The sequence below is a fragment of the Phalangium opilio genome, unplaced genomic scaffold (genome assembly GCF_054372755.1).
Source record: "Phalangium opilio isolate 3A_F unplaced genomic scaffold, DU_Popi_V2 ptg000390l_1, whole genome shotgun sequence".
Classification (NCBI taxonomy): Eukaryota; Metazoa; Arthropoda; class Arachnida; order Opiliones; family Phalangiidae; genus Phalangium; species Phalangium opilio.
In genome coordinates, this window is record NW_028324234.1 from 303,358 (window position 1) to 326,122 (window position 22,765).

General features: G+C 37.9%; 6 protein-coding genes across 13 annotated transcripts in view; 1 reads left to right on the forward strand and 5 right to left on the reverse strand.

Annotated features, from left to right (window-relative positions):
- LOC149594116 (uncharacterized) overlaps positions 1-4,823 on the reverse strand; it is a 24,184-nt gene extending 19,361 nt beyond the window's left edge. The window contains exon 1 of the mRNA XM_089861254.1: positions 4,586-4,823. Coding sequence (XP_089717380.1) covers positions 4,586-4,823 — 238 coding nt within the window. The remainder of the gene's footprint in view (positions 1-4,585) is intronic.
- LOC149594119 (uncharacterized) lies at positions 1,820-2,875 on the reverse strand. The gene is made up of 3 exons (XM_089861270.1): positions 2,373-2,875; positions 2,096-2,315; positions 1,820-1,993 (listed from the first exon to the last, which is right to left on the reverse strand). Exons 2-3 carry the CDS (start codon positions 2,309-2,311, stop codon positions 1,820-1,822), a joined length of 390 nt encoding a protein of 129 aa, XP_089717396.1. The 5' UTR covers positions 2,312-2,315; positions 2,373-2,875.
- LOC149594120 (uncharacterized) lies at positions 4,701-18,459 on the reverse strand. Of its 4 annotated transcripts, none has more exons than XM_089861253.1 (10): positions 18,407-18,459; positions 18,264-18,338; positions 18,133-18,175; positions 16,810-16,872; positions 16,511-16,715; positions 16,360-16,432; positions 16,107-16,181; positions 15,660-15,715; positions 15,432-15,582; positions 4,701-4,836 (listed from the first exon to the last, which is right to left on the reverse strand). In XM_089861253.1, the coding sequence occupies exons 4-10, from the start codon at positions 16,842-16,844 to the stop codon at positions 4,826-4,828; spliced, it is 606 nt and encodes a 201-aa protein (XP_089717379.1). In that variant the 5' UTR covers positions 16,845-16,872; positions 18,133-18,175; positions 18,264-18,338; positions 18,407-18,459; the 3' UTR covers positions 4,701-4,825. The 4 variants fall into 4 exon arrangements, with proteins under 4 accessions (XP_089717379.1, XP_089717378.1, XP_089717377.1 ...); XM_089861252.1 differs by having other exon boundaries at positions 16,810-16,869; positions 18,118-18,175; XM_089861251.1 differs by having other exon boundaries at positions 18,133-18,179.
- On the reverse strand, positions 8,370-10,905 carry LOC149594121 (uncharacterized). Its single transcript, XM_089861237.1, has one exon. It carries the CDS (start codon positions 10,553-10,555, stop codon positions 8,522-8,524), a length of 2,034 nt encoding a protein of 677 aa, XP_089717363.1. The 5' UTR covers positions 10,556-10,905; the 3' UTR covers positions 8,370-8,521.
- LOC149594122 (uncharacterized) lies at positions 12,788-13,382 on the forward strand. Its single transcript, XM_089861255.1, has 3 exons — positions 12,788-12,886; positions 12,941-13,161; positions 13,222-13,382. Exons 2-3 carry the CDS (start codon positions 13,007-13,009, stop codon positions 13,367-13,369), a joined length of 303 nt encoding a protein of 100 aa, XP_089717381.1. The 5' UTR covers positions 12,788-12,886; positions 12,941-13,006; the 3' UTR covers positions 13,370-13,382.
- Positions 18,460-21,076: 2,617 nt separating the features above from the next.
- Positions 21,077-22,757, reverse strand: LOC149594123 (uncharacterized). Of its 5 annotated transcripts, none has more exons than XM_089861555.1 (4): positions 22,651-22,757; positions 22,139-22,356; positions 21,551-22,042; positions 21,077-21,475 (listed from the first exon to the last, which is right to left on the reverse strand). In XM_089861555.1, exons 2-4 carry the CDS (start codon positions 22,330-22,332, stop codon positions 21,196-21,198), a joined length of 966 nt encoding a protein of 321 aa, XP_089717681.1. In that variant the 5' UTR covers positions 22,333-22,356; positions 22,651-22,757; the 3' UTR covers positions 21,077-21,195. The 5 variants fall into 5 exon arrangements, with proteins under 5 accessions (XP_089717681.1, XP_089717682.1, XP_089717680.1 ...); XM_089861556.1 differs by having other exon boundaries at positions 22,139-22,380; positions 22,651-22,746; XM_089861554.1 differs by having other exon boundaries at positions 22,139-22,440; positions 22,651-22,720.
- Positions 22,758-22,765: the final 8 nt, after the last annotated feature.

A 22,765-nucleotide genomic window follows, 5' to 3' on the forward strand; every position in this document is an offset into this window, starting at 1 on the left:
ATCAATTTGACGTTTGGCATCTCGCAAAAAGCGTAAGAGCGAAATTAGCCAAATTAGCAACAAACAAAAATCACGTAACTTTAAAACCATGGCTGAAATCCATCTGTAGACATTTATGGTTTAGTGCCCAAAACTGTAAAAACAGCGCCGATGTTCTTCAAGACATGTGGAAATCAATCAGTTACCACGTGGTTAACCGTCATTATTTTCCAAGCCTTAAAAAGTTCAAAAAATGCAGTCATGGTCTATTGAAAAAAGAGGTGATTGAAAGAAAAAAGTTTTTAGAGCCTTTAAGTCCAACTCACGAGGCTCTCAATAACCTCATCAATGACAAGCGATTGTTAAATGACATTAGACAAATTAATTCTTTTTCTCATACTTCCTCTCTTGAAAATTACCATAGTCTAATGAACAAGTATTGCAGCAAACAGAGGGACTTCGACTTTGATGCAATGGAAGCGAGAATAATATTGACAATTCTAGATCATAATTCGAACACTGACAGAAAATATCGTTGTAAAATGTCAGAAACAACCAAAGCCCAGGACTTTACATTTTATTATTCCAAAGCTACTGCCGAATGGTTTGCAAGACCACTTAAAGAACCCAAAACGTACGATTATGTATATGATTTGCTAAAAAACATTGTTAACAGACAATTAGAAGGAAAAAATGTAAAGCCAATAATAGGATGTAAACGAAAGCTAGCTAACAACATAGCTCCAATTCCTTGCCCCGATAAAACAGAACTAATTAATGATGTTAAAAAGAGAAAGCTTTTCTGAATTTTAAATATAAATGTATTCTTTTTTCTTTGCACGATTTTATATTAAAAACAAAATGAACATTTCATATTCTAATTCAATTTTATGACCATATTTAACAGGATAAATGTACATAAATTTTCAAAATGAAATACTTTGGTTACATTTCAAAGTTATTGCTTTGGGCTAAAAGATAACAGGAGTTTATCACTATTATTTAGTACTTGAATAAAATATTGTACAACTAAATGGTCTTTATTTTTAAAATTTTTGGCTTACTGTAACTGGAATTACTGATAAAAGGGATAAATGAATAAGGACATGTTATTTTAGTTCACCAAGTCTGTGGAAATACCAGTTAAAAACCTGGAAAAACTCAACAAATCTTTTAGGTTATTTCATGATTTATTTTCAAAGTTTTGTTTTCTTGTCACTAAGCCAAACACTATTTTGAAATCACAACTTTGAAAATTTAAATTAGAAATTAACAAGAAAGGTTTGGTGTGTTATCCTAATTTTTTAACTCCTATTTCCACAGCCTTAGTCAACTAAAATAACTTGTTATCCATCATCATCTCTTTAAAATATCACTTATGAAATTTAAAAAATAATTTTAAAACAATACTTTGGTTTACGTATCACAAAACTTGAGCTTGGACTTAGTTTGACATAAACAACAGTGTCAATAATACTAGTCTAGATGAAAATGACTTATTTTCAACAAAAATACATTTGTAACTTCATATTACATATCACATTTCACTTAAAACAGTAACACTAATTGAGATCAATACTACAATAACACTACTTTATGCAAATAACCATTATTTATAAATTGTTCATAGGAACTCCCACGCTGCTTTAAATCCTATGTATGAATTGGGATCCTCTTCTGGAAATTTTTTCCTAATTTTTAATAATGCATTCGACTCTTCTGTTTTTAGCACCCAAGCGGTTATGAATCATGTGTGTGAAATTACGGTATGCAGTATACCTGTAAGTTCTAAAAAGTATGTTTAGTTATTACTCAGCCTCAGGAAAAAAAATTATCACCACTACCGATTGTTTAGAAATCTAGGGGGCGGTCCTTGTCTCCTCAAATGATAGTAGCCACGATAAATCGTTTTCAGTGTTCTTCTTCGCAGGCAATTAGATTTAAAAATTGAATGTTGACAGACACAATTTACGTTGATATCACCATTTTCATCGAGACTGTCTTCTTCGTCACTCTGAGCAGCAATGAAACGAACCACATTGGGTATTTGCTTACAGCAAACTATGCCATTGCGAATATCAGTTGCATTTAAAAGGGTAGTAAGCCGCTCGTATACTTGCTGTCTATCGATGTCCACATTTTCCTCTCCATTGCTCAACCAATCTGGTATGCAGTTACCACAATCGCAGTTGTTTTTGATAGCTTCAATATCAATCTGAAGGCCTGGCTCTTGCCTAACATTTTCTTCAGCCACTTGCCGCCTTCTTTCAGCTAGTTCTTCTTCTGTATATTCAGGCTCAAACATGTAAGGTACAACCCTAACTCCATCCATGCTTCTAACAGTATTATACTTAAAATTTTGGTTTTGAATAGGAGAAAGTCAAAGTACTCACATTTTCTGAGGTTAAAGCTAGAGAATTGCAACATAATTTGTTCTTTTTCATCACCTTGAAAGCATTTAGCATATAAAGCCTTAACGTTAGGCTTAGCGTACTTCACCCACTTTTAGTCACTTCGGGATGTTTGTAAAGTATGTTAATAAAACTAATACCGTGCCGGGAGTGACGCGCAAACTACCATATTCGTTTTAATTTAATAAAACTATCAGATATAAGCCAAGACTTCTGGTCAAACTTCAATTCAAGCGACTTCAAATATAATTTTCTGTCTGCTACAGAATCGCGATCACCGATTGGCGGCATTGGCCTCTCAATCAACCAATCCCGCGCGATGGTCACTGGGAGACAGACGACATGGCGGGTCCGTATTTTTCGTTTTCAGACTAATTAAATGCTAATTATTTTGTAATAAGAGATTATTTATTTTTTTTTAATATTTTTCCTTTCATATTTAGAAAAAGGCCGTTCTTTTAAGGCATAATGTTACGTTGCCTGAACTTTTCCTTTCAAAAAAGAGAAATAATTCCATATCTAGGTAAATAACTTTGTAGTAGTAGACCTCTTGACTCGGAGAGGTAATATTTTGGCTTTCCCAACTTGTTTTTTTTAGTATTCTTGTGGGGTTAGGTAAGATTAAGGGTAATGTTAAAATATAAGGTTAGGCTAGGTTTAGCGTCGATAAGGGTTAGGGTAGACTAGCAATTGGTAGCACCACTGACATTCCAAAATATTTTAATTTTCATTGAGGTCCTTGCATAATAAACGCTATATTCTACAAACAATAAGAGTTCACCGTAAGTCATAGTATAGACATTGAAATTTAAGATGAATCTACTTTGCAAAGGTGAAACGCGAGGGGCTAGACATTCGCCAAAATTTTGTACACCTGATTTCTGATTTCTAAATTTTTATGTGAATTCCGTTGATTACTGAACGAATTACTTGATTTCTGTGAAATTACGATTATTTTAGGTGATTTCCATATGCAAGACACTGATTTCCCGTTACTGCCGCAGATTACTTGAGATTCCTATTTGAATTTAAATGAATTCCGATGATTTTTTGGTGAATGCCGTAATTACCACTGGATTATTAGTGCATTTTGATGAATGCAGTGATTATTTTTATTTCAACTGATTACGATTTTTAATTTGGATTTTCGAATTCCTCGATTGATTATGCGTGATTATTTCACGAAAGTCGTGATTACCGAGGTGATATCAAAAGATTAGTAAATCATGTGATTATTTCTGATTTTCTCAAGATTTCACTTGATTTCCCGTGATTAACTGAGATTTCTGATTACCTTTGTTTACCCACAAGAATGATTTTGATTACTGATGACTTTCTAAGAATTTTAGAAATCAAGTAATCGATTTCTGTGGTTTTGTACAACTGATTATTCAAGTGACTAGCCCCTCATTGAAGCGAGAAACATTGTGCTTTCGTCTAGAAAATACTTTGCTTATGATGACTTTCTTAAAATTTGCATTTTTGCAAATTAGCCTTATTCCTGATCAGCGCCATCTACCCATAGCGGTGACTTTGAGAACTACTGTAAGCGGCAAGCCAATCAGATGTCGCTAAAATCTGGTGACGTCATTTTTGGTAAGACCCGAGAGTGCCAGTTAGTGACGTCACCAGATTTTAGCGACATCTGATTGGCTTGCCGCTTACAGTAGTTCTCAAAGTCGCCGCTATGGGTAGGTGGCGCTGATCAGGAATAAGGCTAATTGGGCCTATAGCTACGAATCCCTTAAGTTCAGAAAGATATCAAATTTTAGAGATACCAGAAGTATATAATACTTCTCTTCGAGAGAAGTGTACCACAAAGCGGGGTAAGTGTAACGTCACTCTTCCCAACATCGGAACATTTAGAGCAAGGTTACTAAACCGAATCACATACGCGATAAATAGTTCCCTCATCATTACTCTATTAGCGCTTAAATATTTGGCAAGACGCGCTTGTGCATTTTGTCCCACGTCAAGACGAGGTTTGTGGGATGATTGCTGGGGATTTAGTGCCAAACAACTATAGAATTCACCTTACGGTGCGATGCCCATTTGTAGTTTGATGAGCGGGAAAGCAAACTAAAAGGGGGAGCCTGGGAAGAATGACGTTACATAACTAAATCATTAGGAGGATACAGAGTGTCATCCTTCTTCTATTATCCCCTTCTGGAGATACTTAAAAAATTGTTATTTACATGGTTTTGCCCACTCTTCACTCATTGAGGAAACCAAATTGTTCAGGTCAGTAGCGCATTGAGTTGGTACATTAGCATGATTGTCATGATCAACTTCTATTTCGTGAAATGGTGAGTGATCGTGTAGTTTTGGAGTTCTGTAGTCTACGTCTGCAGTAACAAACTTCGATTCACTTGCACAAATTCCAATGGCGATGGAGCCAATTACCAAAATTAGAAATGTCATCAGAGTTTTCATGTTTAACTTGTTGCTGTAAAAATTAAAATTGATGCATTAATATTAGAATTACCAGAAGTAAGATGAGACTAGAAGTGAAGGGCTCTAGCATTGGTAGTAGATCCTGGCACTAGTGAACAAATTTGAGGATTTTATGCCGCTTCCATCGCGCCGACACTACCGAGAAAAAAACTGGTCGAGTTCCAAAAAATTTCCTATCCCCTTCCCCTCAAACTAAAGCCGCGGAACACGAACGCCTGTGCTTGAATCTAGTTCGACCGTCTACCACCACGAGCGTCTCACGTTTTGGAGGGAAAGTTCAGAAACCCCTACCAGGGGGCCAACCGTTTGTGTGTTATCAAGAATATTCACTTTCGCCGAGTGAAGAATTTGGTTACCTCGATACTTCTATTCTCATCTCACTTCTGGAATTACTTAAATATAGTGCAGGTTTATCTGAAATTCAATTAAAGAGATACTCTCAGCTGCAAATTATAATGCCGTGTTAAATTTTTTGCTGGTTAAAGTGTTAGTGCCATAATTTTCGTCATCCACAAACTTAACATGCCAAAAAAAATCCTTGAAAAATCTAGTTTATTATGATATGTTTACTTTTTTATTTGGTTTCGTAGCGCGAAGTTATAGTTTTGAAAATGTAAGTATTTTTTATCAAATATATTGAAAAATATCATTTACATTCGACATTTTGTTAAAATTGCAATAAATTTGAAACACAGTAATCAATCTAAAACTTTTTAATTTAGAAAACTTAGAAAAACACAATATTTTTTTTTTTTTTTTTTTTTGCTCCAACGAGGTTGACGAGCTAGGGCTTGTATAGCCTTACAGCTCCAAATATAAGTATAAGTTAGATAATGTGAGAATTCAAATGCCTAAAAATTTTTTAACTCCAGTTTTAAATTGGAGTATTGATGACTGGGAGACGAGGTCATTCGGGAGGGAATTCCAAATAGGGATGGTTCGACGGAAGAAAGAGTGTCTCAGGGGTCCTTTGTGAGAAGGGGGAAGGAATAGCTTTCGACTATTGCCGCGCGTTTGATGGAAGTGGGGAACCGAGGTGAAATAACGCTGGTTTGATTTACTAAGAACTCTATAGAGACTGACGAGGTCTAGATAGGTACGCCGCAGCGAAAGGGGGGTCCATCCCAAAGCAGATAATCTGGCAACGCGAGGAAGATGACGCAGGGACGCACAGAGCTTGGAAGCGCGACCTTGGACACTATCAAGGAGGGCAATATCTCTTTGGAAAGAGGGGTTCCATAATTGGCTTCCAAACTCCAATAATGGCCGCACATAGCAGTGATAGATACGTGTGAGAAGCTGGGGAGAGAGGTTTGGGAAATTGGCCTTAACTGTTGCAAGGAGACCGTTAGCACGACTGCATGCTTGCTTAACATGAGTGTGGAATTTCAGGTTATGGGAGACACGAACCCCCAAATCTCGACACTCATTAACACGTCCGATGTTAGAACCTCCAAGATAGTAAGGGGTGGGTAAGGCTAGGTCTAATTGAGAATTTTGAACTGTAAGGAGCAAGGATTTTTGACTGTTAAATTGGAGGCCATTGCGCACCGACCAAGCTTCTAGTTTGTGAAGGTCTGATTGTAAACTCCGAACATCAGCATGCGATTTGATAACACGGAAAATTTTGAGATCGTCAGCGAACAGACATAATGGGGAAGTGAGATGGGATGGTAGATCATTAATATAAATGAGGAATAATAAGGGACCGAGGACGCTGCCCTGGGGAACGCCACTGGGCACAGGTAGGAGGTCACTTAACGATTCACCAACGCGTACCGCTTGGGTTCGATGAAGGAGGTAGGATTTGACCCACCGGTGGATATTGTTCGATATGCCTAGAGATTGTAACTTAGCCAAAAGGCGCTGATGGGGAACCGAGTCAAACGCCTTCGCAATGTCAAGGTAAATGACATCTACCTGGTGACCCTCGTCGAACGCGTTTAACCAAGTAGAAAAGGCAGAAAGAAGATTTGACTCCACAGAGCGCCCACTGAGAAAGCCATGTTGAAAAGTACTAAGTAGGGGGCTAACAAACTGCATTAAAGGGGCGCGAATGCATTTCTCAAGGACCTTACATACCGTGGATGTTAAACTAATTGGGCGATAGTTTGCTGCGTCACTTCTACTACCCTTGCCTTTATATATCGGAGTGACAGACGCAACACGCCATTCTGAGGGTATGGTTCCGCTGGTTAGGGAGGCAGAAAAGAGGGTGAGAAGGGGCGCGGCAAGTGAAGCGGCGCAATTTCTGAGGAGGCGGTTGGGAATACCGTCAGGGCCTGAGGCACTCTTAATGTCAAGGTGATTTAGGATATGCTTCAGGTCAATTAAATTTGGAAGGAAGTCTGGCATCTGAGTTGTGACATTATCGGGTAAGTCTGTTAGATCAGGAGGTTGCGAATTAAAGTTTGTGGATAGCGTTAAATTCAAACTGTTCGCCATTGCCACATCGGAGTCGGTCAGTTCACCATTGGGGAGACGTATGTTGAGGCGCGTCGGCAGTGTGCGAATCTGACGATTTATGAAGCGGTAGAAAGCGCGAGGGTTGGTTTTGACTACTGAAAGTTTTCGCGCTTGAAAGTCAGCACTAGCTCTCCGTAAAAGAGATTTGACCTGGCGGACTTGAAGTTTGTAGATGGGCTGTAATCGGTCATGGGCGGCATGGTTACCAGTACAGATGGCATGGCGAAGTTTTTTCCATAACCGTTCTTTTTTCCGAACGGCACGCTTAGCTGAACGCGAGATCCAAGGACCTGGGTGACGGCGGGCCGAGTGGTTGTACAGGGGAACCGTCGTAGAGACACAGGCAAATAGGTAGTCTTTGAAGAAGGTCCATGCGTCTTCGATAGGGAGAGCAGCAAGAGGGGACCAGTCTTTGGTAGCGAGTAGTAGGTTAAGCTGTTTGTAGTCACCACGACTGAAGTCGTAGTCGCGAATAAATTTTATGGCTGGAGGGGCAACACTAGCTAAGGGGTACTCCGCACGGATTGTTACATGGTCACTGCCACCAACCGGGGGGAGTGACGTAAGGATCGGACACACATTGGCCTTGGTTAAGAATAAGTCAAGTATATTGCGGGACAACGAATTGCATTGGCCAAAGCGAGTGGGGAAAGTTATGTGTTGACGTAGAGCTGCAGAGTGTAGAAGATCGATGAATTCAGTGTGGGGAGGGGATGACCCTAACTTGGGAGTGACAGTAGTCCAACATATTGCTGGGAGGTTGAAGTCCCCGGTGACGATAAGTTCGCTGCGACGGTCAGAGATGAATTTTATATCTTGGAAGAGTGTTGTGGAGGCGGTTTGTGTAGTATTCGGTGGGCGATAAACGCAACCGAGTGTCAACCAAGAGCAAGAGGTAGGGGGTTTAAGTTCGACCCATATCGCTTCAGAATATTGAGTGGGTAGAGGCAGATCATGGTAAATAATGTTTTGACGGATGTATATGAGGACACCGCCTCCCGGTCGACCAGGACGATCTCGACGTATCAACGAATAACCGGGGAGATTGAAAACCGCATCATTTAAAAGGGGGGTGGCCCAGGATTCCGTAATGCAGATAATGTCGGCGTTCCAGGCAGAAGAGAGTGTGATAAACTCCATACGTTTGCCATAGAGGTGTTGGGCATTAAATGTGATTATTACGAGAGATGAAGGGGGAGGCGGTGTAGGATTTAGTTTTTTTGGGTAGAGTAAAGTTGCGGCAGGGTAGGTTGAGAGTTGGCGGAGGCAGCAGCTAGCGGGATGTTGTTGGGATGAGTCAAAAGCACCGGTGATGCGTGGCGATGATGGAATTGGGGCGAAACTTGCTGAGATATTGTGGCTGATGATGGAGCAATCCTGCCCTGTCTGATAGCCAGGCCCGTCTCACCCTTTGAACGGCGCTCACGGAGCTCCGCAAGCAAAAGACGGTGAGCATCACGTTGTGATGAGGTACGGTCCGGTGAAACCGAGTAAACGAACGTCTTTTGACGACGCATGTTATTCAAGCCCTGGATGAAGAATTGCCGATCACTGACTGACTCAAACGCAATACATAGAGGACGCGAGCGGCCTGCCTGGGGAGGGCCAATGCGCTTGAGTGTGATGTATTCGCACTGCTCTGAGGTGAACCCAAGGTCACGGAGAAGAGGGGAGACGAAGTTGAGGTCATCTTGAAAGTTATTAGTATCTGGAACATGATGAATGAGGGCGTTAAGCTTACGGCGAAGGTTGGTAGTATTAGGGTATGATTCGGCGTGATTTTGAATGTGATCCTGTTGGTGGGGCGCAGGGGATAGTAGCGGCTGCTGTTGAAGAGTGGGGGATTGTTGACGGTAGTTAAGAATGTGTTGCATGGGGGGTAGATTTTGGTGGTACTGGTGCGGTAAAGTTAGTTGACGCTGATGGGGTAGATTTAGGTGAAGCTGGGGATGCTGGTAAGGTTGATTTTGTTGGTATCGGTGAGGTTGGTTTTGCTGGTGTTGAGTAAGTAGATTTTGTTGGTGGTGGTGAGGTAGGTTTTGTTGGTGTTGAGTAAGTAGATTTTGTTGATGTTGGTGAGGTAGATTTTGTTGATGTTGGTGAGGTAGATTTTGTTGATGTTGGTGAGGTAGATTTTGTTGATGTTGGAGAGGTAGATTTTGTTGATGTTGGTGAGGTAGATTTTGTTGATGTTGGTGAGGTAGATTTTGTTGGTGTTGGTGAGGTAGATTTTGTTGAAGCTGGGGATGCTGGTAAGGTTGATTTTGTTGGTATCGGTGAGGTTGGTTTTGCTGGTGTTGAGTAAGTAGATTTTGTTGGTGGTGGTGAGGTAGATTTTGTTGGTGGTGGTGAGGTAGATTTTGTTGGTGGTGGTGAGGTAGATTTTGTTGGTGCTGAGTAAGTAGATTTTGTTGATGTTGGTGAGGTAGATTTTGTTGATGTTGGTGAGGTAGATTTTGTTGATGTTGGTGAGGTAGATTTTGTTGATGTTGGTGAGGTTGATTTTGTTGATGTTGGTGAGGTAGATTTTGTTGATATTGGTGGGGAGGGTTTTGTTGATTTTGGAGGGGTAGATTTGGTGGTTGTCGGTTAGGTAGATGTTGCTGGTGCTGGTGAGGTAGATATTGTTGATTTTGCCGAGGTAGATTGTGGAGATGCTGGTGGGGTAGATGTTGTTTAAGCTGATTGTTTTGTTGGTGAGGATGACTTGAGGCGGAAGAATGTTGCTTAGTGTTGTCAATGTGGTGTGAAGGGTTGCTTATTAGACCCCGGGGGCTCATTGATGATTGCCTTGGTTGGGAGGCAACTTCCTCAACGAGTGGAGGAGGGGAAGAGTGAGCGAGCTTTGTTTTGAATTGTAGAAGTTCGTCATGTTGGGACTCAATCTGTGTGGCAATGATGGAATGAAAGCTTTGAAGCGCCTTGATTTCATCAGTAAGAGATTTTAATCCAGCAGAGGAACTAGTCTGCAGCAAGTGTAACTCAGAAAGAGTAGTCTGGTTGGTTTGCCGGAGGGCAGAAATATCCTTTAAAATGGTAGACTTGAATTCTTGAAAATCATTTGAATCATGTGAAGATGGGCTGGGTACTTGAGTGGGAGGTAGCTGTCCATCAAGTTCATTAGGTGATTTGGTAGTAAGAGCAGCGAGCTGCAGTTTGGTGGAGGAGAGTTCCTGCGACAAGGATGATATTGATTGGAGAACAGTAGGGCCGTAGGTGACACAGCTGGGGCAGAAAAATACCATAAGATCGCAGGGGTTATTGATGTGGAATTCATACTGGGCATCAGAGATGTTCACACACGAAATATGACACCAGCCCAAGCAGATTTCACATTGAAAGGAGCAGTCAGAGTCTTCAACATGTTGGTTGCAAATAGGACAACTAGGTATTTTCGATTTGGGTTTGGATGTACGAGTAACCTTGGTAACTGAGGCTCGGGTACGGACCTTGGCTGGAAAAGTTGACTTAGGACGGCCCCGTTTCTTCTTTGGCACAGCGTTGGTGCAATCTTGACTAGAGATAATTGTATCGGCCAGGGCGGAGTTCCCACAAGAAATAGTGGAGCGGGTAACAATGGTACTGATAGTTTGAGAATCATTTGATTATTAAGGAAAAGTGGTGAGAGTGCCATTATCTTTTACAGTAAAAAAATAAATAACCATCTCTTAAGCCCCGTTTTCATGAGAGCGATTTGCGAGAAAAAGACAGCGATTTGCGAGAAAAAACCTGAAAAAATCGCGCGAGAATTTTTCTCGCCTGTTTTCATGTTTGCGAGAACTTTGAGACAATAGCGAGAAAGAGCCTGCGAGATCAATTTTAGCGATATCGCAAACGTCTGTCTGGTTTTGATTTATTCGCTCTCGCTTCAGCGATTTTTATAACATTCCTCTACGTCACAACTTGGCTGAAATTAATCAGCCAATGAAACTGAATAAAAATTGTCACGCGCTTTTTTTAAATTATTTACCCACATTAGGCCTAATTTTTCAAACTAAATATTTAAGCGCGCGGCAGTACTTTTTTCTCTTTGCCCGCGTGCAGTATAGAGAAGATTTTTAACGTTAGGCTTAAGTTTTCAAAAACTATTTCGATACGTTAGGCTTAAATTTTCAAAAACTATTTCGATACGTTAGGCTTAAGTTTTCAAAAACTATTTCGATACGTTAGGCTTAGCTTTATTTGTAAATTAAATTTCAAAATCTGTCGGGAAAAAATGCCTACGAAAGCTCAATTGAACGAATTAAAAAGGCAAAGAGAGGAGGCAAGGAAAGTTGAAATTGAAAAAAAGGAGAGACTAATTGATTGCGTTAAGAGACGTGAAGCCATTTGGAACAAACGGTTGGTGGCATATCGCAACAAGGATTTGACAGAATGTTTGTGGAATGAAATCGAGGAAGAAATTAATCTACCCAGTATGTTAAATGTATATAATATTCCTATTTTAAAAATGAATATAATCATCGATGTTATGTTGAAATAGAAGAAGAATTGAAGAAATTGTGGAAAAATTTGGTGGATCAATTTAGAAATATTTACAACGTTCATACTGCTACACGCAGTGGGCAGGGATTTGAAGAAGAATCTTTCGATTCTATCAAAAGGACTTACTTCCAAAATCTTTTATTTTTAAAAGACATTGTTGCCCGACGAGAGTAAGCAAAAATATGAAGTTAGTTGTAAAATGTGGTGGCTAAACACGGTAATATTTCAGTACTACAAGCAGGGTTGGCAACTACCTATCCAGTCCGGTTTAAACCACCTGGTTTAATCCGGATTAATCCACTTAAAAAGATCCACCTAAAATATCCGGCTTAATTATGAATGGGGAAAAATCAAATTTGTGCCATAAAAATAATTAAAATACAACCAGAAACAATTAAGGCAAAAATATATGAAGCGATAACTAAAAATTATTTATTATAAATGATAAAACTAATAGTTATGTTACCAGTTACTGTCCAGTTTCAGCTTAAAATATTTTACCAGTATCACTCGAACTTAAAGCATAGCGTGGTTCCAGTGGATCCAATACAGGTTGACTTTCCTTACGAACTCCAGTTCTGGCTTGGGAAATCTAGAGGCATTTGTGGGCGGGATTTATACGTGCATGTATAAATCCCGCCCACTAGCCTTTGCCAAGCCAAAATCGGAGTTAAGAAGGAAAGTCCCTTTGTAAGGGATGCACTGGAGCCGCGCTAGTGTTAGGTTCGTGCACTTAGGAAAGAAATAGATTTCAGGAAAACATTTTAGCAGTTAAACGATTTTATATTGGAACCGAGGCTAGGGGTCGGGTCGGGGAGTGCCCCAAAACTTATATAAGAGCTAAACAGAAGTACTTTGCCTCCAAAAAAACCTAAAATGACTCATTATTTTAAAAAATCCGGATAAATCCAATAAAATCCGGTTTAATCCAATAAAAACCACTGGTCTGGATTTTATTCAAATTATCCGGATTTTTGCCAACCCTGACTACAAGTAACTACCAAAGAAAAGCGGATATTCAGATAGAAAAGGAATCCCTGGGTGCGACAAACAAAGGAAATAACACCGAAGAAGTAAACCATGTCCATCCGGTAGAAGAAATTCAATAGAAACCTCATCACTTTTTCTAATTAAAGTTAATTCAGGTATTCGAACTCGATGGTGAAGAATATGTTCTAGACGAACCAAGTTCCAATACTAGAACCGAAAATATGGATGATAATAATATCAGTGAAGACACGCCGGATAACCATAAGCGAAAAGAGATTTCCGTCTCCAAAGTCTCTTCTAAACCAGCATCAAAAAAACAGAAGCTTCCAAATGCCTTTGAAGAAACTGTTCTTAATGAAATTACGAAAATCAACAAGTATGAAAATTTTTGAAGATGAAAAATCTTAAAAAAAAAAATTGAATCTTCTAATTTTAGTGAAATAAGCACTTCTTTGAAGGAGGAGCAATCGTATTTTGCATCGTATATTACCAGCCTTATGGCTGATTTCACTCCTAATAAGAAAAGGAAGTGTGAAATGGCAGTCATTCAGCCAATTAATGACTACGCAGATGGCAACAATTAATTGAAATAGGATTTTTAAGTATTATATGTTCATTTAGTTTAAAAAATAGTCGCAATAAAGTATGTTCGAAAAAGCCTCGCTATTTTAATCAACATCACTGGGGACATTCGAGCTTTGAAGTCCGGGCAAGTTCCACTGCCAAGGGACGGCACCTTCATCGCTATTGAAATATCTTGTAAATAAAAACCGGTTTTCTGCAGCCTCGTTTGAAAAGTTTCTTGCGGCAGAGGGCGGTTGATTTTCAAACGCGTTGGAGGGATGCGTCAGGTTTTCATTTTCAAATCCTCCTACAACAAGGTTTCCGTTTCTGTCAACGTATTCACAAAAACCATCCGGGCAATAGACTTTGTTTTTGCTTGTTGTTTCTTCGGTCATTAAGAAGTTGTGTAAAATCACACAAGCCCTAATTACGCCCTCAACGTTTTCAGGTTTCATATTTAATGATTTTTCAAAAACTCTCCATCTCGCTGTTAGGATCCCAAATGCGTTTTCACTACAACGCCTGTTTTTCCCCCGATAATAAAATTACTTGTTGGTGTATATGGTCTTCAAAATTCTAACTATAGTTCATACCTAGCTCTGCTGAGTCTGTAGTTAAAAATTCTTCTTTGAGTCGTTAGGTGTTTGCCTGGGAAAGGACGCGTAAAATTGGGCATCAACTGAAAGGCTTCATCCCCAACCAGTACATGAGGTGCCAAAATGTCAGAATTTGGTAGCTTGGATTTCGGAGGAAATTGCACAGATCCGTCTTCCACTTCTTGACCAAAAGACGAATACTTAAAAATACCACCATCAGAGTGTGAACCGAAAGCACCAATATCGACTACTAAGAATTTGTATTGAGCGTCAACGGTCGCCATAAGAACGATTGAGTTGAAGCCCTTTAAAATAATCCGTTACAAAAACCTTTAGTGAACTTCAATGTTCCAATCAGTATTCTTTACTTTGTAATTGAAGAATTGCGTTCCAGAGTTGTTAGGTTGTTGAATTCTTACGTGTTTTCCATCCACCGCGCCACAGCACAGTGGAAAATCCCATACCTTGGCGAAATCGGCCGCAACTCGCGACCACATATTTCTATCAGGCATCTATTGAAAGTCATCCGTTCTGAATATATTGTCTGATACTTTCTTATATAAAACCTACTGGTAGATATTTTGGCTGCAAACAGTCCCACAAAACTTTACAAGTTTCCTTTATAATGTTGGCTGCCGTGGTTTTTCCCACTCTAAAGGCATAAGCCATTGATGGAAGGCTGTCACCAGTAGCCAGAAATCTGAAATTCCATAGGAAATTCCTTGAATCTGACATTAAAAGACTAGGGGGACTGGTAACTTACCGTAATGTTAATGCCAATTTTAAACCTGGGGAAATAGGTTCTCTAACGATGTATCTCTTTTTCAAATGTGATTTTACAAGGGTCAATAGAAAATCGAATTTTTCTGGGGACATCCTAGTAAAGTTGGTGAACAAAGCCCCTTGCTTTTGCCTCATCGTTTGCATCTTTTCAAACGATTTAAAAAATATTACTCGCACCCTTCTCGTGGGAACTTAATTTCTCCATAAAAATGGAATTATAGGCGAAGCTTCCGAATATTTAATATTTTAAGCCTTTTATCGAAACTTTGAACACCATATAATTTTCTTCTGTGTTGAAACTTGAGATACTACTTACCAACGTTTCGTAATGTCCCTCAGATTTTCTGCTACGCCACACTGGGTGAACCCACCATCTCTTTTTTGAATAGGTACGCTTTTTATTTTTGTTTAAACTCAACAAAATTTGCAAAAGCAAAAGATTCTTTTTCAGAAGTAGAGTCTTCAATTTACGTCGAACCGCCATTTTATTTAGGCTTAATATGTTTGAAAATCGCGCTCGCAATCACGTGCTTATAAAAAAGTCGCTTTCATGAAAACTAAAAAGTACAAGCGAGAACTTGAACTAAGTCTCGCTAAAATCTTGCAGCGATATCGCTGTTTGGAAACACGCTCTCGCTCTCGCAAATCGCTTCTAATCTCGCTCTCATGAAAACGGGGCTTTAGGGTTTCTGATTTCACTAACTTTCTTGTAATAACATTATGAAGATCATCATTATATTTATGCCAAATTTCAGTTGATTTATCAAAGACATAAGATATATAATGTCCCTGGTTAGCTTCGGACCCTTTGTGACTAATAACACGACAGTAAGCTGATATTGACCTGCAGGTACCTAATGGCAGAAATTTTCAATGTTTAATGAAAAATTGATGGCGTTGTTCTGAAATATACGAAATTTCACAAACTTACTTCATTTTCTTCCACAAAAATCGGCGAAATTTCTGAATTTTCTATGTTACTGGCATCTAAGAAATAAATAGATGAATTTTCTTTATGCTTTAGATCTAAATTAAAAGAAAACTTAAAACCAATAGGCTTTTCTATAAATGATTTCGCGGGAGGGTACGAACGCCCTTCATCTCTGCTTTTTCCCAGGCTGGCAACATACGGATTTTATGTAAAGGAGGCCTATTAAGACTGACCAGCAGTTCCACTCAAATAAAAAGCTTCATTTAAGTCTAATCTAGTTTCTTGGATATCTAAGCTGGCCTGAATAGCTAGCTAAATTTAAGCTTTCTTCCTCAGTCAGAATATCTATTGATATGTTATCAGTAACTGTTTGTTGTTTAAGAAGAGAAAAAATATCATAAGTAAACAAACTTGATTGTTCATATAACAATTTCTTAATATACTAACGCTCTGAAAGTTCTGTAAGTGGAATATTGTTAGAAACATCGGCAATCCATTGTAAAACATATTTGGATTTTTCCTCTAGAGTTAAAATATGAGAAAGTACAAAATAATTAGCATTTAGTCTAGAAACAGCCTTGCCATGTTTAGAGGCGTCTGCTAGCCAGAACCCCGCTGGGTTTGCTTCAACCAATCCCATAAGGGTAAGAGGTTCTGACTAGCAGACGCCTCTTCCCTTGGAAGAACTAAATTTACAAACCTGAATTGTCACCAGGTTTCATGGAAACTTTGGGTCGCATTATATTTGATTGATTTGGATTTGATTTTAATGGCTTAAGATTAGAAACATTGGTAATTATTGTTTAGAATAGAAGTTTAAGGTTCAAAAATATAAAGAATTAAATACTTACAGATTTTGCAAAAGTAATTAGTTGATTTTTGTTATTTTTGATTCCTTTTAATGGTGATCTTAAAGCGTTATTATTATGAGTGGTGTAAATTATGGGAGTAGTCAGGTACTCATCCAAATTCAAATAAGAGTTAGGGCAAACGTGAGTTAGGGCACTTTCACGTTCATTAATGTAAGTATATCTAACCAATTGTATTATTAAAACCCTGTAAAAACACAAATTTAATTTAAATATCCTTAAAATTTATACTAAATAAATAAAAAATCAGTGCTTAAAAGACTAATTAATTAGTTAATTACTCTGGCAAGTTTTCCATTCTTTTGTATCTTTTCATAGTGTTGCATCCACAAGTGATACCATAATCAGTATTAAGGTTTCCCACAGTTCGGTTCAAATCGGTTTTGGACTAAAACTGAAACTGAACTGAAACTTTTCAGTTAGGATTTTCAAGAACTGAAACTGAACTGAAATTATCAGTTCGGTTTAGCCAGGAAACCGAACTGATCAGTTCAGTTTTCAGTTATAACTGAACTGAACCGAAAACCCCTTCAGAGATTATCAAGAAGAAAAATACGGTGTCAGAGGCCCAAAATACCCAGATTGTAACTATTAACCCCTAACATTTTCTACTACTACTAAGTATTTTGGACCTTAAGAGTCATGTTTATTTCACTAACTACTAATTATTAACATTGAACAATTTAACTTTGACTAATTAACTAATTGTTAGCATTGAACAATTTAACTTTGACTAATTAACTAATTGTTAGCATTGAACAATTTAAATTCGACTAATTAACTAATTGTTAGCATTGAACAATTTAAATTCGACTAATTAACTAATTATTAGCATTGAACAATTTAACTTTTACTTTGTCTAATTAACTAATTATTAGCATTGAACAATTTAACTTTTACTTTGTCTAATTAACTAATTATTAACATTGAACAATTTAGCTTTGACTAATTAACTAATTATTAACATTGAACAATTTAACTTTGACTAATTAACTAATTATTAACATTGAACAATTTAACTTTGACTAATTAACTAATTATTAACATTGAACAATTTAACTTTGACTAATTAACTAATTATTAGCATTGAACAATTTAACTTTGACTAATTAACTAATTATTAGCATTGAACAATTTAACTTTGACTAATTAACTAATTATGATACCCTTTTTAGTTACTAATTATTGGTATTCTTTTAGCCTGTGTCCCAGCTAATCACGGGACTTAAATTAAAAGCTTATTTCTATGCATAATTAAATATACGCGTCATAAATGATGAAATATACGCGACACTAATAAGGTAACTTTACGCGACACATCCCCCAAAACATCATGTTCTATGTTTGCGGGAACGTATTGATATCGTTTCTCGCGATAGATCGAAAGAGTACTTAACTATCTCTTCAGTTCAGTTTTTATCAGTTCAGTTTAAGAAATAAACCGAACCGAACTGAAAACTGATCAGTTTGGAGATGTGCAAACTGAAACTGAACTGTAGCAATCAAATCAGTTTAGGCCCTAAACTGAAACCGAAAATAACTGAACTGAACCGAAAACTGAACTGTTTGAACTGAACTGTGGGAAACCTTAATCAGTATCATCTTCAAAGAACTTTGAGATCAATGTGGCTGTAGTGTTAAATCATTCTGTCTAAAAAGATATATATTAATTAATTAATGATAAAATTAAGAGATAATTATTAATTAATTAACTTAAGATTAAGAGGAAACTCACGAGTCAGATGGAATAGGTATTGTCATTATTGTGAAGGCTTCAGTTTCTTGACAAATTGCAATCTCCTTAGAACATCTTAAATAATTTACTTATATTAATTATTTCATTTCCACACTAAAATAATTTAAATAACTTTAATTTACTTGTTGCAAATGGATCTTTCACGAGTTTCAAATCGAAATAAATTCTTTAACTTAAATTTATAATTCATTCAATAGTAATTTTAATTTAATTTACCTGCTGAGCTCCAATATTAATTAAAGGGAGACTCTCAGCTGAAAATCTTAGTGCCATGTTTTATTTTTTCCTGCTTCGTTTCAATTAAATATGAAGCCTCAAATTTTTTTCTGATTTTTCAAACAATTTTTTCAATTAAAATTAAATTTTTTAAAATTTCTTAGGCTTAGCAATGGGTCTCGATTTTAGCACTAGGGATGTCAAAAACCGCCCGGTTTAACCGAAAACCGGTTTTTTCAATCCCGGAGCACCGGTTTTTACAGGTTTTTTAATTCTTCGGTTTTAACCGGTTTTTTAAATTGAAAACCGAATCGGTTTTTTTTTAATTCACAGAATTAAAAGTTTTCCATTTTCGTCGCTTAATGTTACTTAGCTTCGGTTGGCTGCTAACAATCTACCACCATGGAGCAATATCAAAGGAGACATAGATGCGTATAATGCAATTTTAAAGGAACTTTCGTTCTCACTCCAAGAAAATTACTCCATCTATCGAATAATTTTTCATTGGCCTATTCTAGAATGCCAATGGAAAACGGCATTACTTAACACCTATTGGTACTAACAGGAATACGTACTAACTAATCGGTACTAATAGAATAATTTCGGTTGAGAGGGGGAGTGAACTGTGTATCCCACACGTTAGGGGCAACTTTGTACTAGAGAATACTATTTGCCCCCGGAAGGGAAGGGGAGAGGGGATATCACTAAGGTAAGAGATAGAGGGTTATGACGTTGCCGTATATGGGAAAGATATTACTCTATATTTGGTCTTTGAGTTTACGTTGGAGTATCGCATTTTTCAACATTTATCATAAACGACCGGTTAAAAACCGGTTTTTTGAAAAACCGGTTTTTTTGTCCAGTTTTTTGAATCGGTTAAACCGGCCATTTAAATATACCGGTTAACCGAAAACCGGGTTTTTTCTGGGAAGTTGACATCCCTATTTAGCACACGTACCTACCGGCCAATAAAAACCTCTTTAGGGATAGAGCCAAATCAGCCAATCCCGTGAGGGTTAGAAAATATTAAGTGGTATGTTGTCTGCTTCAAACAGGAAAAGCAGGGCGGGAAATAAGTATTTTTTCAGAGTGGGCTCGTTACCAGTGACTCCGCGGGGCCCGTCGTCTGCTAAAGTTTGAGGAGGATAGTAATTGTGTTGCAGCTTGACTCTGCTGAGTAGGGATGGCAAAAATTCCGGAATTCCGGAACATATCCGGAATTTTCCAAAAGATTCCGGTACGGAATTTTCCAAGTTGAAAACCGGAATTCCGTATCATACGGAATACCGGTTTGTACGGAATTCCGGATCATACGGGATACCGGTTTGTACGGAATTCCGCATCATACGGGATACCGGTTTGAACGGAATACCGGATCATACGGAATACCGGATCATACGGAATACCGGTTTGTACGGAATTCCGGCTCATACGGAATGTTTTCAGCCAACATTACTCAAGAATCAAGAGTAAGACACACCACTATTGTCTTCAATCTTCATCTCTTCAAATAATACAAATGGAAACCTTCCATAAACGGCGTCACACTCTTAAGGGGGGGGGGAGTTTCTGAATTTGTGACAGTCCGTGACAAGGGGGAGGTTGCCGTAATGCTATTTGTGGCGTCACATTCAACTTTAATTTTGTTAGGAAGTCGGTGTATAAGAGAGGCGGATTGGCTCTCTTTCGTGATAAAATAATGAAAACAAAATTCTAAATTCCACCGTGGAAAACAAACTCAACAATATACAATAATAGCTAATGGTGTTTAGCCTATTTGTCAGTCCATAATTTAACCAAATTTATTTTCCTTGCCTTAATTAGTTATTTAGCTAATGTAAGTTATAGCTATATAGTTAATGTTAATAGCTCCGGTTTTGATATCGGTTAAATTCCGGATTGGGTGTCGGTGTAATTTTGGTTTTGATTCCGAAATTGAAGCCGGTTTGATTCAGAAATTGAAGCCGGTTTGATTCCGGAATTGAAACCGTTTTGATTCCGGAATTAAAACCGTTTTGATTCCGGAATTGAAACCGTATTGATTCCGGAATCAATGCGGTTTGGTTCCGGAATTGAAACCGGATTGATTCCGGGATTTTTCGGAGTGTAAAAAGATTCCGGAATTCCGGTAAATTCCGGATTTGACATCGTCAAATACCGGTTTCGGAATTTTCCGAAAACCGCCATCCCTACTGCTGAGGTGTAAAAGATGGGTTTTTAAATTTTTTCCATCTCGAAGATCACAAAAAATAATAGTAACAATAATCTAAGAGCACAGATCTTCCCATTCCAAAGGCTAATAACTAGACACTCAAGATATACAACAAAATACGACCCGCCACATTTTAATATAATAAGATTACGAGAGTAATTTGAGTTTAAGTGAAACGTATAAAAGCATAAACCTGCTAATTACTAAAGTTTCTAATCCGCTTATCGTTAGACGATCGAAAACGCGTATTTCTTTCGAGTGCTAAAATGTAGAATACATATTTCTGAACATAATGCAGACGACGCAAATGAGACTCGCCCGAGAAAACCTTTGGGGGTTGACTCTTATAAATCACGGGCGCTGATTGGCCGGTAGGTCGCTTTATCAAAATTCAAATGCATGTTTTGGATACAAAACTTCAAATATTGTTTAAAACTATAAATAGCGCTTCAAAAAATCTGAAAAAATTCAAGGCGGCATATTTTAACATAAGGAATCAGAATAAAAATACTTAATTTTTGCCAATAGTGTCCCTTTAAATTTTGTGGCAGATCCTACACTACACACATTGGCAATTTCTTTCAAATTGCTGGCCAAGTTACCGTCTCCTTTAAGTATACCCAAAAGTTTCCTGATAACACTTCCTTTCGGTAAAGAATTCCCCTTCAAAGTATCATCTTTCACAATTTCTTGCACTTTTGGGATTCTTAAAATGCACTGGATTACGCTGTTCATGAAACAAGTGTTGCCAGTATTTGGAAAACTAAATTTTAAAAGCAATTAATAAGCAAACATAGTTTAAATATTAACTCGTTATATTTAAAAGGCAATTATTTACCCTGTTGTCCAATTAAATATTGCACTTTGTGCGTTTGAAATTGGACTCAATATTGCGTGTGAAAGTGGTTTGCTTAAAACCCTCATTTTAACCTTTAACATATTATTGCCTTTAGAAAAGTTCCTCCATTTTCCATACAGCTGATTGCTCGATCTTTTAATTCCGAATTCATGGGCAATTTTATACCACGAACCAACACCATATTTCCCAACACCAATAAACAAACGATCTTCTTCATCCCCGGTCCAAGCTTTCCTGCATTGTTTAGCAGGACATTTTTCTTGCTGCTTCACGGGTAAACGTGTTTTGTCATCATCTTGGTCTTGATCAGGAGGACTAGGTGTTTCCCTAAAATATTCCACAGTGCTTTTACTCCAGAAATTTTTAGACGAAGTAGTCAATGGAGGGCTTGGAGTTCTAGAGCACCTAGGAATCTCCGGTGAAAATTGGTTTTTTCTTGTAACGGAATTGTCTTCACATTTAGAAATTTTCCTAAGAGTGAATTTTAAACCAAGACAACATTATAAAATTGTGGGGGAAGCCAAATTTGATTTCTAACTCTACTTTCACGATTGATTTTCTACTTACTTCTGCTTCTTTGGTTGTGAAATTAGACGGGTATAACATGGTATAAGTTTCTTCTTCGGCGGGGTAGCTACATATTTTATGTCTTTTCTTACCAACTGGTCCACTCTACATACTTCACGGCCCAATGCCTTATTAACCATTTGCGCCATTCGTGGGTTTGGTTTATTTCCTAATTTCTTGGCATATTTTCCCATTTTTGAAATAATTGCAGGGAGTGCCTACCAGACCCAGCAGAGTAGCAACTTCACAATACGCAACCACAATACGTGTGGTCACTGTGGTGTGATGTGAGTCACGAGTGGCTAAAAGTGCGCCTCTTTTTAAGATAGAATAATATTTTGGAAAAGGTGGCAATAAACAAGCTAATTAGCAATTATTTAGAAAATGTAGCAATATTTTGGAGTAAAACATACAATTTTGGAAAAGGGGGAAATTTATTCAGTTGATTTAACTTGATAATAACAAAAACAGGCGCACATTTAGCCGCTCATATAGAAACTTGAAGGTCTTACCTTTGCTGGAAAATTTTGTTGACTTAAGGAAAAATTTGGAACACAATTTTGAAACTGAAGTTAGGCTTAGCAATTTTGAAACGCGTGTGATTTGGGGGGGGGGAGGGTGAAATAT